Source organism: Thalassophryne amazonica, chromosome 8, assembly GCF_902500255.1.
Source record: "Thalassophryne amazonica chromosome 8, fThaAma1.1, whole genome shotgun sequence".
In the NCBI taxonomy this organism is placed as follows: domain Eukaryota; kingdom Metazoa; phylum Chordata; class Actinopteri; order Batrachoidiformes; family Batrachoididae; genus Thalassophryne; species Thalassophryne amazonica.
Window position 1 is genome coordinate 32,046,035 of NC_047110.1, and position 18,006 is coordinate 32,064,040.

The 18,006-nt window shown below is 40.7% G+C and overlaps 1 protein-coding gene across 1 annotated transcript in view; it reads left to right on the plus strand.

Annotated features, from left to right (window-relative positions):
- The first annotated feature begins 9,112 nt into the window (after positions 1-9,112).
- LOC117515410 (cellular retinoic acid-binding protein 1) overlaps positions 9,113-18,006 on the plus strand; it is a 37,316-nt gene continuing 28,422 nt past the window's right edge. Inside the window, exons 1-2 of the mRNA XM_034175973.1 lie at positions 9,113-9,467; positions 15,668-15,846. Coding sequence (XP_034031864.1) covers positions 9,398-9,467; positions 15,668-15,846 — 249 coding nt within the window. The 5' untranslated portion in view covers positions 9,113-9,397. The remainder of the gene's footprint in view (positions 9,468-15,667; positions 15,847-18,006) is intronic.

The following is an 18,006-nucleotide window of genomic DNA, read 5'->3' on the forward strand; positions in this document are numbered from 1 at the left end:
TATAAACGTGCATCGGAATATCCCCATAGAAAGGAAAATTATTTTGTGTTCTGCACATGTCCTATCCGCAAAGAATCTTGGTCTTTTGAGTACGGCAACTACTTGTATGCGGCGCGCGCAACCCACCGGACACCACAAGCAGAAGTAAACAAGCATGGGGAAATCCAGACGCACCAGCACAGCACCACACTTTTGGAGTGAGGAGGAAACCAAGTACTTCATTAGTATCGTGAAAGACATGACTATAATGTCTTTTATTGACGGTAGAAAGAACCGAGATAGCGACATTTACAAGAAGGTGGCCGAAAAGTTACGCGAAGCAGGATTTGCACAAACGCCAGACCAAATCAAGCACTGGTGGAAGACGTGCGTTGCTGTTTAGATGGGGATATTCCAAATGATACCAATGACCATGTATACAGGAGTAACTGTCTGTTTAAGCATGTAAACGGGAATATTGACCTTATCCCGAATATTAACGGAATGTAAATGTAGCCATTGTTATTCTGATAAGTTAATACATTTACCAAAGCCTGACTCATGTTCTTGACGTTGAATTAAACAGCTCAGATCAACTGGAGGTTTAATATCCTGCTCTTTGATGTCCTCAAAGTCTCTTTTATCTCAATTTTCTGTTTACATGTGAAGTAAAGTATTTACAGTAACTTCAAATTGGTTAAATCACCCAAAGTGCTGCAGTGTTACAAAATACGAGAGGAAAATATACACACAATGTGATATAGTTCATACATATTTAATGCACTGTTGATGCCAGAGGGAACAAACAATGAAGCAAAGGGATGAATTAGCATCCATGACATAAAGGTTGTTTTATTTATATATTAATCATTTGTTTGGGGGTTAATTTTCTCAAAGTTTTAAATCAAATACAGAGTGCAACACAAGCACTTGGGGTGCACAAACCAGTGCATCTGAGTGTCGGTCCCCAGCCTGAATAAGTGAAGAATGCTGTTTTCAGTATGGGCATCCCTACTCTTAACATGCTGATCATTAATCAAATTTCCGTAGAGGATCAGTTGAGGCCCAGGTTAACAAAGACTGCTACTGGTGGTGTTATCCAGCAGGGGGGGTATAGTGGAAAGAAGTAAAGCTTATGGTAGGATCCAAAGAGAAGAGCTGTGGTCTTGTACGAAGAAGTCAAAAGTAGCAGAAACATACGTGCAGGTGGTGCAGGATATGTATGAGAACACTCTGACAATGGTGAGATGTGCAGTAAGAATGATGAATGTGTTCAATGTGGAGAGATTGTATCAAGGATCAGACCTGGGCCCTTTCTTGTTTGCATTGGTGATGGACAAGTTGTTGGACGAGATCAGACAGGAGTCTGCATGGACTATGATGTTTGCAGATGACATTGTGATCTGTAGTGAGAGTAAGGAGGAGGTTGAGATGAACCCAGAGAGGTGGTGGTGATGGTAGATCACTTTAAATACTACTGTGTAGGCTCTCAGTTGTCCAGGTGGTTTCCATAGTAGAGATGTCTGACTTCTGTCTGACTCTTGTAGAGTCAGACAGAAGTCAGACTTCCAGAGCAAGAATTTTAGCTGAGGAAGCTTCTGCGATTTGAAGTGAAACGACCTCGCGTCAAGCAACCCAGTCCAGTCGAAGATTCAAGCTTCTCTACTTTAAATACTAGGTATCGACTCTACAAAGTAACGGAGCATGTGGTAAAAACAACCCAGTCTCACGTTTTTGTTTTTTTTTTGTGCTCCCCCGTCATGACATGATTCAAATTTGTGACTTTTTTTTTTAACTCATTATTACTAACCCTACTCCTACCCCCAACCCTAACCTTAACCATAACCTAACCCTACTCATTCCTCCAACCCAAACCATAACCACCCCGACCCGACCCCCCGCCCCCATTACGAAAATGTGGTGCTTTTCGTGACAATATCACAAACCAATAGATTAATGTATATTTCGTGTTGCTGAATCATGACATACCGTGACATATGATAGGGTAAAAAGGTTAAGAATGGAGTGCGGGTAGGTTGGAGTGGGTGGAGAAAAGTGGCAGGAGTGATTTGTGGTAGAAGGGTATCTGCAAGAGTGAAGAGGAAAGATTACAAGATAGAAGTGAGAACAGCTATGTTGGTTGGTTTAGTGGCACTGGTTCTGAGAAAAATATTGGAGGTGGAGCTGATGTTACAAAATGCTGCTAATTTTCTTGGGAGTGATGAGGACTGACAGGATTAGGAATGAGTACATCAGAGGAACAATGCAGATAGGGCAGTATGGAGATAATGTCAGAGAGGTGAGACTGCGATGGTTTAGACATGCAGAGGAGGGACACAGGGTATGTAGGGAGAAAGATGCTGAGGATGGAGCTACCAGGCAGGCGAAGTAGAGGAAGACAAGACTAAAGAGGTTTATGGACATGGTGAGGGAGGACATGTAGATGGCATTGCATGAACATACAAAGTCATACAGAGTCGAATGATCTGCTGGGGTGATCGGAGAATAGTAACAAGTTACATATGTGACTTTGACTAGTAGTGTATAACATTTTACATTTTAATCAATTCAATTGCTTTGCATTTCCATAAATGCGCCTTAATTTTCCCACAATACACTACGATTCTTGGCGCAAAAATTGGTACACAACAGTTTTCCATAAAAACGAGAGCAAGAGCGGGCAGAGAAGAATAGAAAAGCTACATTGTCGACACTCACACCGATTACTAGTCCAAGTGGTCATTTTTCTACAGGGTCAACTATTGCGCAGTTGATTTACTTCCAGCATATAATACCTGCTCTAGGTGGGTCAGACTCCAACTTCTGAGATCTGCTTCCCAAGATGTCAGAACCCTGGTCTTAAGGTTGTCTACACAATGGGTGGACATACCAACTTCCTCCCAAGATCCACTTGCATCTCCCATGCTGTACCATCTGTTAGAGTGGATCAGTGTGGACTTTGCTTTGTCCTCTGCCTGGATGAACTGCATCAATGGGGTTTTCTTTTTGGATGTTCTCTGTTTTCTCTGCTCTGTCTCAAGCATATCTGTCAGTTCCCTGGAACTTGGTCATGCTGCCAGGGGTATCTTCCCTGCTGTAGTGTTACCTTGCATCCTCTCCAGAAATGGACCATTCTTCTTTGCTCTCTGCACAGTTTACAGTCTGGAGTTTCAACATGTCCCTGCTTTGCTGGGTTGACTGGAGAGTAGTACACCATAGACAGACCTCAAGAACAATGATATGCAAAATTACTCCTTCTTCCAAATGTCTGTCCATGACAACCTCCTCTAGGGTAGGTTCCATCTTATCCATGATCCCTGTTGCCCCAGTGACACAGCTTCTGGTTTTCTGATATCCTCCTCACCTCTTCCGATCTCCTCTTACATCAAGTTCTTCTTCTCCTTTCCTCTAGCATTTTTCCACTGCTTGAATTTGAAGTCCACTGCATATGTTTCCAGTGATGTCCTTTATTTCCAGCATGGTTTTGGCTTGTTTGACTGTGGTACTGCTTGACCATTTTCTGCCTGTTCTAATAACCACTCCTGCCTTTTGAACATTTTCGTCTTGGGAGTCTTAGTGTCATCACAAATCTGCATTTCATTACTTTGAATGCTTCCACCAAGGATGTGTGTAGCAACTGTAATTTTGAAGTTTTACTGTAGAGTCCAGTGGATATAAAACTTTGTGAGACTCCTAGCCATTTTCAAAGATATTGGCTCTTCTTTTCATCAGTTCCACAGTGGTTATTGGAAATTCATACAATACTAGTGGCCACATCAGCCTCGGTAGAAGACACTGCCGGTATAACGGAGCCTTATACTTTCCTGGGAGTCCAGTTTTGTTGATCTTATTTAGCCGTTCTGATAGTTTGGGTCCATGTTTTTCTTGTTCTCTGCGTCTCCTAGAGTGTCATCCTACCAGTTTCCAAGACTTTCCACTGAGTTGTTTATGATTGATGGCATTTCTTCCTCTTAGACTTTAAATTTGACTGTTGCTGTTACTCTCTGTTCGTATCACATTAACGTTCTCAGCTTAAACTCCATTCTAGCCCAGGTGATTTTGTCTTCCCTTTCATGGACCAAAAACCCACTGAATGCTGTTTCTGAATGTTCTATTCAGCAACAAGTGACTTAGCTAGATAAATTTGTACCAGACCATGATTCAGCAAGGTATAGATAGTTTGTTCACCTTTTTAGCCAACGACAGTTCAAATGTTTTCTGTTAACTGTAACTGTCATGATAATGTCATAGCATCACATTCAAGACTGTACAATACAAGTTCAAATTAATAAATAAAACAGGTTATAAAGTATATTTTCTTTGTGATCGCATTTTGTGATGAAATATGCACCAAAATGCAGAAAATGGCAAATTCAACATTTTCAAGGGGGGCCCTAGGGAAGCACAACACATTCACAAATCCCCCCCCCCCTTACAAACTCCTGGATCTGCCAATGATTAGTGTTATTTTTGCCCATGTATTTTTGTTAGTTCATTACAATTTTAGGAGATTAACAAAAACTAATGAATTGATTTTAACACAACTGATTCAAAACTTGGTCTAATTCAGTCATTCATTCATTTTCTATGTCTTACTGGAGCCGATCCCAGCAGTCACAGGGTGAGAGGTGGGGTACACCCTGGACAGGACACTGGGCTATCTCAGGGCCACACATAGACAGACAAACATTAAAGCCGACAGTTAATTTAAAGCTTTGAATGAACTACTCTGGATGTCTTTGAAAGTGGGAGGAAGCCAGAGCACCTGAAGGAGACATGCAAACTCCTCACGGAAAAGAGTAGGTGGGAAGTGAACCAGGACAACCAGGAAACAGGGCTAGCCACTAAACTACCATGCCACCCAGTCTTAGTAAAATCTGGAAAAAAAACCAATGGGGTTTTGGGAATAATCTTACAAATTACAAACTTTAGCCTGCTTTACTTTGTTCTATCGGTTTTATGTTCTGTTTAAGTAATTTTTCTCTCCGATTTGTGTTGTGTGTTGGGTGGGGGGGTTTGGCTGGGCATTTTGGGTGTTCTTTTCTTTACTTTGCTCTCCAGGTGGTATGCAAACAGTTATTGTCTGTGGAGAAGGTGCTGGCAGAAGAGTCCTTCACCCTCATCAACGTGATGTGCAGCACCTGTGGATGGTGCTCACGTGCAATCTTAAAGACTTTCAGCTGAAGCAGATAATGAGATGGCGTTCTGCATTTAAGCCATGTGTGATTCAAGCAGAATTGCCGGAAACTCGACCTTGTGATGTTTGTTTGAGAGACGCTGATGACCGCGCCTGGGTTTGACACATCGTGCCTGTGAAGGAGGACGGGTGAGGGACACATGCTGTCAGCACACATCAGAGGTGATTTGATTGTCTGAATAATTGTTAACAGTAACTTGGTATTTTGTTATGCAGTATATGTGAACACTGATGAGAATTGTGCAGCTCGCTTCTCACTGCCGTGGCGTGCGGACTGATGATCCTCCACCTGTTGTGAGAAGCTGCTCATTTACATAAAGCTTAAATTCAGACCTGAACGTGTTGCTGATAGTGTGTGCCTTTGAAGGATATTAGTTGTAGCTGCTGACTTACCTCACCTTTTCTATCCTTCGCAGAGTCGGTTTGTCGTGTCCACCTGGGGGGTGTTTGGCGGTGAACGTGGGTCCAGAAGCGCCAGGCTTTGATCCTTTTGGGCGCTGGAGAGCGTGCCGTCCTTCACTCCGCCAGACTGACGCAGTTTACGTTTGTACACTTTGTATTGCACAGAAGGGGGAAAAATAAAATTGTTTTGTTTTTGGAACCGCTTTCTGGTTGTTTTGGCGCTGGGTTCTGTCAGACGCAGGTCCGCTCCTCAACCCGCGTCGACACATAACAGATTTGTTCCCGTTTGTCAGTTTTGTCTTGACTGAATTCATGTTCAAAATCACTCCCATCTGTTACACATTAAATTCTTAAGGGCACTGCAAAGATCTTTAAATTCTCTCATTTGCTCTTTTATAAAGTGGCTATATCGTGTCCATATCCTGTATTTTGCTGGAGTTTTCATAAAGCTAGGTCCTTTGTTATTTTCTCATTTTGCCTGGTTTCTGTATTGGTGTAGTTCTGTTTTTCATTGTCTGTTCTCACGTTGCTTTGTGTTTCTGTGTTGTTATCATGTTCGCCACATTGTCCTACCTGCTGTGATTGTTTGTTGTGGTTTAAAAAAATTAATTCCATGTCTGAAGCACCGTGAAATGCTTTGTGAATACGGGCCCTGGTTCTTAGTGTGCATGTAAATGGTGCCCTTGAAAAGGACAAAGCAAATCAAGTGCACAAAACTAGATCACTAAATGCTTTACTAAACTTGAGTTAGTCTTACTACTAACATCTCATGGCATTTACTCAGCAGTGGTTGAGTATGAGTTACTTAAAAGTTGTGCAAATTGTTACCTTAATGACATATATATACAGTTGTGCTCAAAAGTTTACATACCCTGGCAGAATTTTTTATTTATTTATTTTGGCCATTTTTCAGAGAACATGAATGATAACACAAAAACTTTTTTTTCCATGGTTAGTGGTTGGGTGAAGTCATTTATTGTCAAACAACTGTGTTTACTCTTTATAAATCATAATGACCAGGGAAACTAACCAAATGACCTGACCAAAAGTTTACATACCCCTGTTCTTAATACTGTGTGTTGCCCCCTTTAACATCAGTGACAGCTTGGAGTCTTCTGTGGTTGTTGTGGACGAGGCTATCTGATGGTAAAACTGCCACTGAATTTGTCTTGGACTTTATTTACATCAATTATGAATCAAGGTTTTGTTACCAGCACAGAAAATCCTTCATGGACTAGCGCCTCCCTAGCTGGTATTCTCAGGATACAAGAAGACTGTGTTCCAGAGGTTAAAAAGAAGTCAGCAGGCCTCAGAGCTTGTTCTTATCATGCAGTGTTCTGTAGATCAGTGCCTGCTGAGCTAAAACTTTCTTATTCTGTGGAGTCATTCAAATCCAGAATAAAGACCCATCTGTTCTCTTTTTCGTATGACTAACATGTTGCACTGAAATTCTTTTTTCTCTGTCTTATATTATGTTACTAACAATTGGACCAGGACTCAGTCTGATCATATCTAAATTGTTGGAGTGGGCTGGCTGCCGGTGATCACATTAGCAATCTGTCACTTTGCCTCTGAGAATTAATGTCCTGTGAGTTGTTTGTTCCAGCTGGTTGAGTTCTGCTCTGTCTTTATTTTCCAAAGTGTTGTTGATCTTCAGTGATGGCTAAACTACCTGGCGGTCCCCTGCCTGAACATGTGATGGTTGAAGTCGCTGCACGATTGTTTTGGTGTCATTGTGATATTCTGATATGATTTTGAGGTGAACTGTGTCATGGGACTGGGTCACACTGTCCGCTGGACTTTTGCTCAGGGATCTTCTAGTTTAATCTGGATTTGAATGACATTTTAGCTCAGCAGTTGTTTGCCCCTCTGAGTCTGGTTTGCTTGAGGTTTCTTGCTCAAAAACACTCAGGAGTTTTTCCTTATCACTGTTACCTACCTTATCCTCGTGAAGCACCTTCGTCTGACTTATGTTGTGACTGTGGGCTATATAAATAAAATAAATTGAATTGTGGGAACTGGATGGATGCATGAATTTAAAATATGATACAGTATAGGGTCTTAATGGAGGTATGGGGATCCACGGGATAGTGTTTATAAAATAGACAGCTGAAATTTTTCTAGGTTGGTAATAAAGTGTGCAAAGATTCTATAATGAGTTGGAATGGTGTGTGATTCCAGACTATTTTTAGAACCTTAGATGTTAGACCTCAACAGTTTTAGTAGAAAAACTCAACCCTTTTAGTTCCTGTTAATTATCTAATTTTTATGTACATTTACTGTGTTAATGTATTTATAAATTGTTTAGGTTATTATTATTTTATTTTTACTTCTACTTTACTTCTATTTTGTCCCTTTTAAATGGACCACAATGGAAATAAGTGTTTCCATTTTCCATCTCAATTACATTATGTACTCTCATTGAACTTACTAAATAATATACAGATGATTTACCACCCACTGCTGGATTGGCGTGTGAATCCAGAATGTAAATATCAGTGACCATTGTTCAGTGTTAGCTAATATATGTAGTTTCTCTAAAAATATTAGTCCTATCAACATTCGGTTTTGGTGCCGTTCATCCTTGATCCAAACAGCCATTGTCAGCTTTCCCCAGTTTGTGCATAAGACAAACAAAGACAGTGGCAGAAAACATTAAAAAACACTACACATTTCATTCATGATGCCAACATGACACTTAACTCACTCATGGTAACAGCAACATAACAATTATCTAAACTGACTAAACCAGTTGAACTACAAAAACACAATAAATCAATAACATTAAAAACACTGTTAAACTAACATGAACCATAATAACAACATTTAAAGCCCCCAAACCCAAAACTCCCATGGTGCATTGCAGCATATTTATTGGTTAGCTAAAATAGTCAATTTCTTCAAAAACATTTGTCCTACCAACTTTCTGTTTTCACAGCATTCATCCTTGACCAAAAATACATAAGCATTCCAAGTGGCAAATGTCAATTTTCCCCAGTTTTTGTGTGATCGCGCACGCACACACACAGGCCATTTGGCTATTATAATATAGATAACAACAATACTTTCATTTGTATACCAATTTTTGGTGCAGGTTATATATTTCATTGTGCTTTAACATCAGTTACATTAGTCCACATTTCCACAATTAAAAAGTACAATAAAATCAATAATATACGACAAACTAAGATTAAAAGCCATTGTAATGTACAATGAAATTATATATATATATATATATATATATATATATATATATATATATATATATATACAAAAATTAAATGTAAATACACTAGTTTCAGTTGAGAACACCTGACACCAATAATGATCCACAATCTGTTTCTGCAGAAAGTTCTCAAAGAAAAAAAAATATTGTCCTCGATGTAGCTGTGCACCCAAGCTCTATAAATATACTCTCAAAGAAAGAATTTAGTCTTTGTGGTCCCTAGAGAAAGGAGACGTGTCAGTCGAGCTGTACGGTATTAATGGGACAGAGCTTTCAGGGGGCGGACCTCCTGTGACTCCCATTAAAGACAGGCGTTACAAAGAAGCCTAAACAAGATTTTGCAGCCAGCAGTTGCACAGAGGAAGCGACTGTGTTTGTGCGTCCGTCTGCGAGAAGACAGGTGGAACGAGGGTGCAGAATACTAACTAAGGATAGAAAAGCTGTTGGGTGTGACGGAGTGAAGAAGAGGTTGATCCCAGTGCAGAGAAGTAGGAGCACGGGGGAAGGAAGAGGAGGGTTGAGACACAGTAAGCAGAGTGGAACAAGTTCTTTTTGCAGGTGAGCTAACCCTCAGAGAGGCAGCATCCGCAGACATGCCCAACTTCGCTGGCACCTGGAAGATGAAGAAAAGTGAGAATTTTGACGAACTTCTCAAAGCCCTGGGTAAGCCTCTTTCACAAAATTCTCCCTCCCTTTTCCCTTCAACATCTCTGCGTGAGGCTGATAATCCATCATGTCCAAATAGAAAAAGGCTTTTCTTGTTTCTCTGGGATGGAATGTTTGAATTCCAACATTGTCCGAGGAGCTCCCTGCAGAAAGGAGATGCTGCTGAGGGGAATCCCAGCGCAGGAGATATGAATCACTGGATGTAGAATTCCAGCCTAAAGAGACATGGGTTTGCTGCCAGGAAGACTGAGGTGGAGGGTGGAGAGGGGGGCATTATTCATGTCAAGAATTTAAGTAGGGTGTGATTTCGGAATGTCATGGAAAGTCTCCGGAGCCCAGCGCTATTCTCTTGCGTCCTATCTCTTTCGCCCTTTTTTTTTTTAGACTTCTGTGATAATTTGCATGGCTTTTGATTTGGACAAGTTTAACTGGGTCATTCGGTTGTGTGGCAACATTTCATCGTGCTGAGACTGATACAGCAAAAGGCTGCCGTCTGGGAATAATGTAAAAACCTTCAGAGAAAAGTCCCACTGTGTAAACAGTGGAGGCACTTCAACCACTCTCTAGGAACTGCTGACAGCAAACTGGATTAAAATTAGAAGTTTATAGACATCAATGGTTCTTATTTTAGCAGCACAAGAAGAGTTAAAAGCGAATTTTTTTTTTTTTTTTTTTACATTTTGTACAGCTGGAAAGCCGCAGTTTAAACATACTTCATTTATTCTGATGATCTGTCGATAAATATAATGCAAAACCTACTTTCTCTCTAAGAATCGGTCCCATTTTTACTTTAACATAATATTTAACTCTAATGCTAAGGAAGGGACACATTTCCCATTCTTATAGAACAAGTCTGTGTCCAGAGTGTGTAGCAGCCAAATCCCAACTATCAATGTCATGATACCCTTCAAGAAACTTGTTTCTTTGAATTGTAAGTGCAATAGGAAACCTGTCACTTTGTTGAATTTAGGAGCTCATCAGTTCATGAACACATTATTTTCATCTGCTGGAGCAGATCACTCATTCATGCTTTAAATAAAGGCTTCTTGGATGGAAAGCTGTGGTGGGTGACTAATAAGCATTGAGGGGTTGCTGAGTCGCCACTTTCCATCAACATCTTCATAATTAGCTGTTGATTCTGTGAATTCCCCACAGTAGTCCAGGATTATTACCAAAAGTACAGATTGTCAACGAAAAAGGGAATATACTGCAAGAATAGGCTACACAAGTTAATTACATTCTGTGGGCTAGTTTGGAAAAGACATACATGTGTTCTTTGCACAAACAACACTGAAAAAAAGAGAATGTTTGAACCAACTTAAAAAGTGTTACAATTTGTAAAAAAAACCTGAATGAATTAAGTTGTTTGAACTTAAGTTTGTAAGTTAGAGTTGATTTAACTTTCAAACTTAAGTTCAAACAACTTAATTCATTCAGGTTTTTACAAACTGTAACACTTTTTTAAGTTGGTTCAAACATTCTCTTTTTTCCAGTGAATGTAAATACACTTCAAGTACTAATTTTATCAATAAGTTAGACGTCTGTGATAGTCATTTTTATGCCAAATGTTGTATGTACTCCAGACATCCTCATACAATACCACAACCTCTCTCTTGGCACCCTGTCACAAGCTTTCCCTAAATCTGCAAACACACAATGGAACTAGTTCTAGCCTTTTCTATACTTCATCAGTGCTCTCAGAGCAAACACTGCATCTGTAGTGATCTTTCTCTGCATGAAACCATATTGCTGTTCACAGGTCTTCATCTCTTTTATAAGTCTAGCTTCCAAAATTCTTTCCCATAACTTCATGCTGTGACATCCCTTTTTTTCCCCTTAGTGGTTAACTTCATGTACATCTTGCTAAATGCCTTGTCCTTACCCTTTTCCACTTCTCTTTTCACCTTACACAGCATCTCCTTGTACTTCTGTCTTCTTTCATCATCTCTCCGACTATCCCAGTTCTTTTCAGCAAGCTCTTTCTCCTTATACTTTCCTGAACATTTTCATTCCACCACCAAGTCTCTGTGTCTTCTTTCCTCTGTCCAAATATCGTACCCAGTATACTCCTAACTGTCTCCCTCATCATATCTGCAGTGGTGTTCAAGTCATCCAGAATCATTTCACCTCCATGCACTGCCTATTTCACCTGCTCTGTGAATTTCACACAACGCTCTTCCTCCTTGAGCTTAAACTATCTGATCCTTGGTCCAGCTCTTACTCTCTAGCTTTTCTTCACTTCCAAAGTCATCCAGCGATGCTCTCCCCTGGCACCACCTTACAGTTTCCAGTTTATTTATTTTTTGGTTGCTGCTCCTACATAAGATGTAATCAACCTATGTGCACCTTCCTCCACTCCTATGTCAATCTGTGCTTGTCCATCTTAAAATAAATTTTAAGGACAGCTATTTCCATCCTTTTGGCAAAATTTTACCACCATCTGCCCTTCCACATCCCTCTCCTTGACACCATATCTACTCTTTACTTCCTTATTACGTCTATTCTTTTCCTCAACATGCCCACTGAAGTCTGCTCCCATCTTTAGCAGGTTTGGTGGTCTAAAATGGCTGGACACAAATGCAGGACTCAAACACACAACTCTGTAGTTTAAGATCATTTACTGAAAATGTTTGCTGGATTCAGTACACAGGTAGGCAGTCCAAAATGAGCAACAGTACAAAAAAATCAGGCAAAGGCATGGTCGAGAAAAACAGGCAGGTGGTCAAAAAAACACAATGAGGCAAGCAGGACTATGAAAAACATGAAACAGAGCTTTGAGGAAGGCACAAGGCACGTCGATCTGGCGAGGGACTAGTGCAACCAGTGAAGCTTATATACACTCAGGTGATGAGCTACAGATTAGGAACACGTGTGTGGAAAGCACCAGAAAAAGGGTGTGGCCAGACAGAGTGTGATGCCCACCACCAAGCACCAAGAGACAGACAAGAAAGTTCTCCACATTCGCTGAATCTTCTAATTATATTATGGACTATAGATGATGGAATCTCTAAATTCCTTGCAATTGGACATTGAAAACATTGTTCCTAAAGTGTTGGACTATTTTTTCACACAGTTGTTCTCAAAGTGGTGATCCTCACCCCATCTTTGCTTGTGAATGGCTGAACCTTTTGGGGATGCTCCTTTTATACCCAATCATGAGACTCACCTGTTTAGAATGTTCAAAACAGGTGTTCTTTGAGCATTTATCAACTTTCCCAGTCTATTGTTGCCCCTGTCTCAGCAATTTTGAAATGTGTTGCAGGCATCCATTTCAAAATGAGCAAATATTTACACAAAAACAATAAAGTTTATCAGTTTGAACATTAAATATCTTGTCTTTGTGGTGTATTCAATTGAATATAGGTTGAAGAGGATTTGAAAATCATTGTATTCTGTTTTTATTTACATTTCTCACAATGTCCTAACTTAGTAGCAGGGGTGGATAATGCACTTGGTTTCAGTTAATGCGCCAAGCGGTTAATGCACTTGGTGCAGTTAATGCGCCAAGTGGTTTGGTTAATGCGCTTGGTTTCAGTTCAGAAGGTTCTGGGTTCAAATCCCACCCCTGCCACATTTCTCCATGTAATGTGGAGTTGCATCAGGAAGGGCATCTGGCGTAAAACCTGTGCCAATTCAACATGCAGATCCACCTTGGATTTGCTGTGGCGACCCCGAGTGCAAACAAGGGAGCAGCCGAAGGGACTTACTTCACACTGTCCCAACTTCATTCGAATTGGGGTTGTACAACTGAGTACTATTAAGAATCATTCTTGCAAGCACCTTTCCTGGTAGAGAAGCACTATAATACTCCTGTAATTGTTGCAATACAATCGGTCACCCTTTCATTTCCAGACTGGGATAACAAGTCCTGTCTTCCAGATTGAAATGAAGAATGTTTTCTTTGCCAGGAGAACATCTCAAACATCTTGGAGGAGCACTGTTCCAATACTGCATATCACTGGAACTTTCCACACGTTTGGCTGTTTTGCTATGTTTGTGGTTTCATGAACATTTGTTGGCTTGCAATGGACTGGAGGATCGGCTGCAAACACACAGGCCCTGGAGATGTCTAACAATCTGTCAGCAGGATCAGCTTTTTAGCTTCTCAAAGCAGCTGGCCTGATGGGACAACAGAGCAGAGGCATCTGTCAAGACAGAGCCATCACATGCTGTGAGCACGGTGGGAAGAGGTGTAGCTTTTGAGAAACATAGCGCTATGAATGTCTGTAAGAAAGCTGTGGCTCACTAGACCACAGATAGTGAGCCACATTCTTCTAAGAAATACCTCCTTGACTGCTGTCAGGGACATCACAGCGTGCTGCCTCAGCAACTTATGCAACCATCAAGGCATACACGACGACCCCTCTGGATCATATTCAGAGTGTTCTCAGATATAAAATACCTCCTTCTATGGACACTGGCAATTACTCCAACAGAATCCCCAACACCTTTCAGGGGATAGTTGTGGAACAACTCCTGAATTTCATTTGGATCACCAATTGTGTCCATGTCTGCAAGTTTTCCAGCCACATTGTGCACAAATGCCCATGAAACAGTCTTGAAACTGGCCGGCTTATATCTTGGGGAGTGAGCAGACGGCATCCTGTGAGACTTCAACTGAATTCTCAAGAAAGCAATAATGAGTCTGTGGTCAGAATTCTTAAAGTGGGCACTTCTATAGACCCTACAGTTCTCCAAAAGTCTCCAGTGTTTCTCATTACAACATGATAAATCTCAGCAGTCTACCCACCCTTAGTAACACCACTAGGATTAGAATACCATGCACGGCGGTACTACTCTGGATGTTGAAGTTAGGATCCTGCAACTTGACGTCCTGGCCACAGATGTTTTGTAATGTCAAAGCACATTAAGCCATTTTCCCCATGGTTTTGAGCTCCATGAGCACAGTTTCAGTCCTTGAAGTCAGTGCCTCCCACAGTGTGACCTCTGGGTCAGTTATCAACACATGAAGCTGCAAATACAAAACGGTCACATGGCACTGGCCATGTGAGAGTTGTGTGTGTGTTAAAAAAAAAGCATAGATGTTTTAGTGGTGGTTGGATCAGTCAATATCTGTAATTCATAAATCCACTCCTTGACTCAAAATCTATCATTGTATCAAATATAAAAACACAGTTCTCTGTAGCTTTTGTATGACACTCTGGATAGATGAACATTAGGCTGGTAATGTATGAAGGTGTGATTTGACAACATTTTCCTGCAACTGGTCATTTAATATGCTGCTGACGGTGTTGGACTCATTTGCTTTCTTCACCTTCACTAGCTTAACAGATGGTCCGATCGTTAGCTTTCAATCTGTGTGTTTTTTGTGATGCTGTTTAGATAGTTATGGAGTATGCGTTGCAGACCGATTGTCACTGTAACCAGTCTGATATGGGAAAATATCTGACTGGTAATTAGCCAATCAGAGCGCGTGTAGCATCGCAGCCATATAATAATGGGGTGTGTACACTCATTTACCAAAAAGTCAGCTACAGCTCATGTATGTTTAACACACAGGGAAGTAATAAAATAATACGCAAAAAATAAAAATTTAAAAGATGAGAAAATGTAAACATTTTCTTCACTCTCAACACCTTGACTTCTACAAGTAAAAAGGACAAATAAGGCCATAACCCAGGTCTTAACTGACCTAAACAAGGCAAACACAACAATGACCAGCAATACGTTCACAAAAATATGTTTTGTTATTGTGACATACTTTATGAGGTCAAGAAGAAAGAGTCCTGAAACCATCCAAGTCATTTAGGCTCCACAAAATGTTGGTCACAAATTAATAGAAGAAACTTTCACCCCTATGAGGTGGCTTGACTGTGGGCCATCTGATTTCTGCTCATAGCTGATTTTCACAGCAAAGAGTTTGACCTGTTTTACACAACGTGCTGTGTCTCTTTGTACTAAAAATTCATTTCTGTTGTCTTTTGTATTGTTCACGGTGCAACAATATAAACACATGAGCGAGCTATAACAATATGTATTCAGAAGCAGATAACACTTAAAATGGTTTGGTTTGTCTTGAAAAAAAGTGTCAAATTATTGTAATTAGTAGATAGATAATGATTACAATTGTCAGTTTGAAACACAATGCTACATTGTCATTTATTTATGGAGCACATTTAACTGAAACCATGACCTGTTTCTCCGTTGTGTCCCTGTTCTTGGTTGTGTGCGATCAGGAGTGAATGCTATGTTGAGGAAGGTGGCTGTGGCAGCGGCCTCCAACCCCCATGTGGAGATCCGCCAAGATGGTGAACAGTTTTACATCAAAACATCCACCAGTGTGCGCACAACTGAGATCAACTTCCACATTGGTGAAGAGTTTGACGAGGAGACTGTGGACGGGCGAAAGTGCAAGGTACAGTTCTAGACGACTGCAACAAGTGATAATTACTGTTACCAAAACATATATGTATTTTCTTGTGTTTATTTGATTGTTTGTCTACGGGCCAGATAAGTCTCAAAGCTGTAGATCAAAGAGATTTTGTAGGGGTGAGTTCCAGGGCTGAGAAAGGTGATTTGATGTAAGGAATTGTTGGGACAGTATGTCTCATGGCCAGTTTGCTACTTTGCTAACATCATATCTCCTCATGCAAATAATAATAACTTCATAACTCCTCTAGAATGCCATGATGCATATGGTTCTTCTGCTTACCTTTTTAAGTTGTGGCCATGAGAGTCCAGCGTTTAAGAAATGACCCGTCAGATTCGGTACAAAGCCCATGTCTTCCCAGGTTTTGGCATCAGGTTTGTTGAGGTGGTTTTTCCCGATTTTTTAGAGCCTGATAGGAAACGTACGACGGAGTTTTAGGGCCACACTGAATTTCTTTCTTTTTTTTTTTGGACCTTCGAGAATAAAGTCGTAATATTACGAGAAAAAAGTTGAAATATTATATTACGAATTTATTCTCGTAATATTATGATTTTATTCTCGTAAAATTACAACTTTATTCTCACAATATTACGACTTTATTCTCACAATATTACGACTTTTTTCTCGTAAAATTACAACTTTATTGTTTAAGTCTTAAAATTACGACTTTATTCTCATAATATTACAACATTATTCTAAGTCTTAAAAAAAATTCTTTGTGGCCCTAAAACGCCGTCGTAGGGAAACGGGCTTCAATGTTAGATGCATTGAAAGATGCCTTCACTAAACAGATCATTTCTACTTCAGCTTGCAAGCTGACCACACAGTGTTCTGCCTGTCTTTTCTGCCTGCTCTTCAGCACCAGATGGGCGAACCGTTGCCCTCGGCGTGGATCAGTAAAGTTATGTGATTGGTTGAAAGATGCTGCATTTTGATCTTTATCTGAAAAACATCCCTACAGCATGATGCTGCCACCACCATGCTTCACTGTAGGGATGGTGCCTGGTTTCTTCCAAACATGACACCTGGCATTCACGCCAAAGAGTTCAATCTTCGTGTCATCAGACCAATTTTGTTTCTCATGGTCTGAGAGTCCTTCAGGTGCCTTTTGGCAAACTCCAGGTGCGCTGCCCTGTGCCTTTTACTAAGTAGTGGATTCTGTCTGGCCACTACCATACAGGCTTCATTGGTGGATTGCTGCAAAGATGGTTGTCCTTCTGGAAGGTTTTTCTCTCTCCACAGAGGAATGCTGGAGGTCTGACAGAGTGAACATTGGGTTCTTGATCACCTCCCTAACTAAAGCCCTTCTCCTCCGATCGCTCAGTTTAGATGGGCAGCCAGCTCTAGGAAGAGTCCTGGTGGATCAGAATTTCTCCCATTTACAGATGATGGAGGCCACTGTGCTCATTGGCACCTTCAAAGCAGCAGAAATGTTTCTGTACCCTTCCCCAGATTTGTGCCTCAAGACAGTCCTGTCTCTGAGGTCAGCAGTTCAGTTCCTCTGACTTCATGCTTGGTTTATGCTCTGACATGCACTGTCAACAGTGGGACCTAGTTGGCAGTCATCAGAATGCATGCTAACGTCTGCTAACTCAAAAATAACTTTCTACAGAGTTAATTTTGTCTCATTAATACCTGCAAAAGCACAGAGGGTGAGACACAAATATTCCTTGATTTGCAAAACTTCTGCTCTTAAAATGTAAATATTGTTTTTGATTGATTGATTGATAGAGGAGCTTTATCGAATATGTACAAATTGTAAGTAAGACAATTGTCAAGGTCGGCGCTACGTCACTTCGGCAAAGTGGCAAATCCAAAGGCAAGAATTTGTGCTTACATGACTGTCCGCTTGGTGAAAACACGTTTGGGCTATATGTTGTTTTATTGAAATCAGCCATCATATTGTCTCTAACTTGCCAGCTGTCAACTATCATTGCCTGGAACGGTGAGATTTATACACCAAGCTGCCCTAAAATGAACCATTGTACATTAAATTGACTTTATTGATGAGTCTGACCCCTTTCAAAAGTGACCAAATTACATGTATTTGTATTGAGATTGGTGATGTTTTCAGAGAGACCCCCCCCCCCCCCCCCCGAGGTTAAATGCCCGGATACCGACCTTGAGAATAGGATCTTAATAATG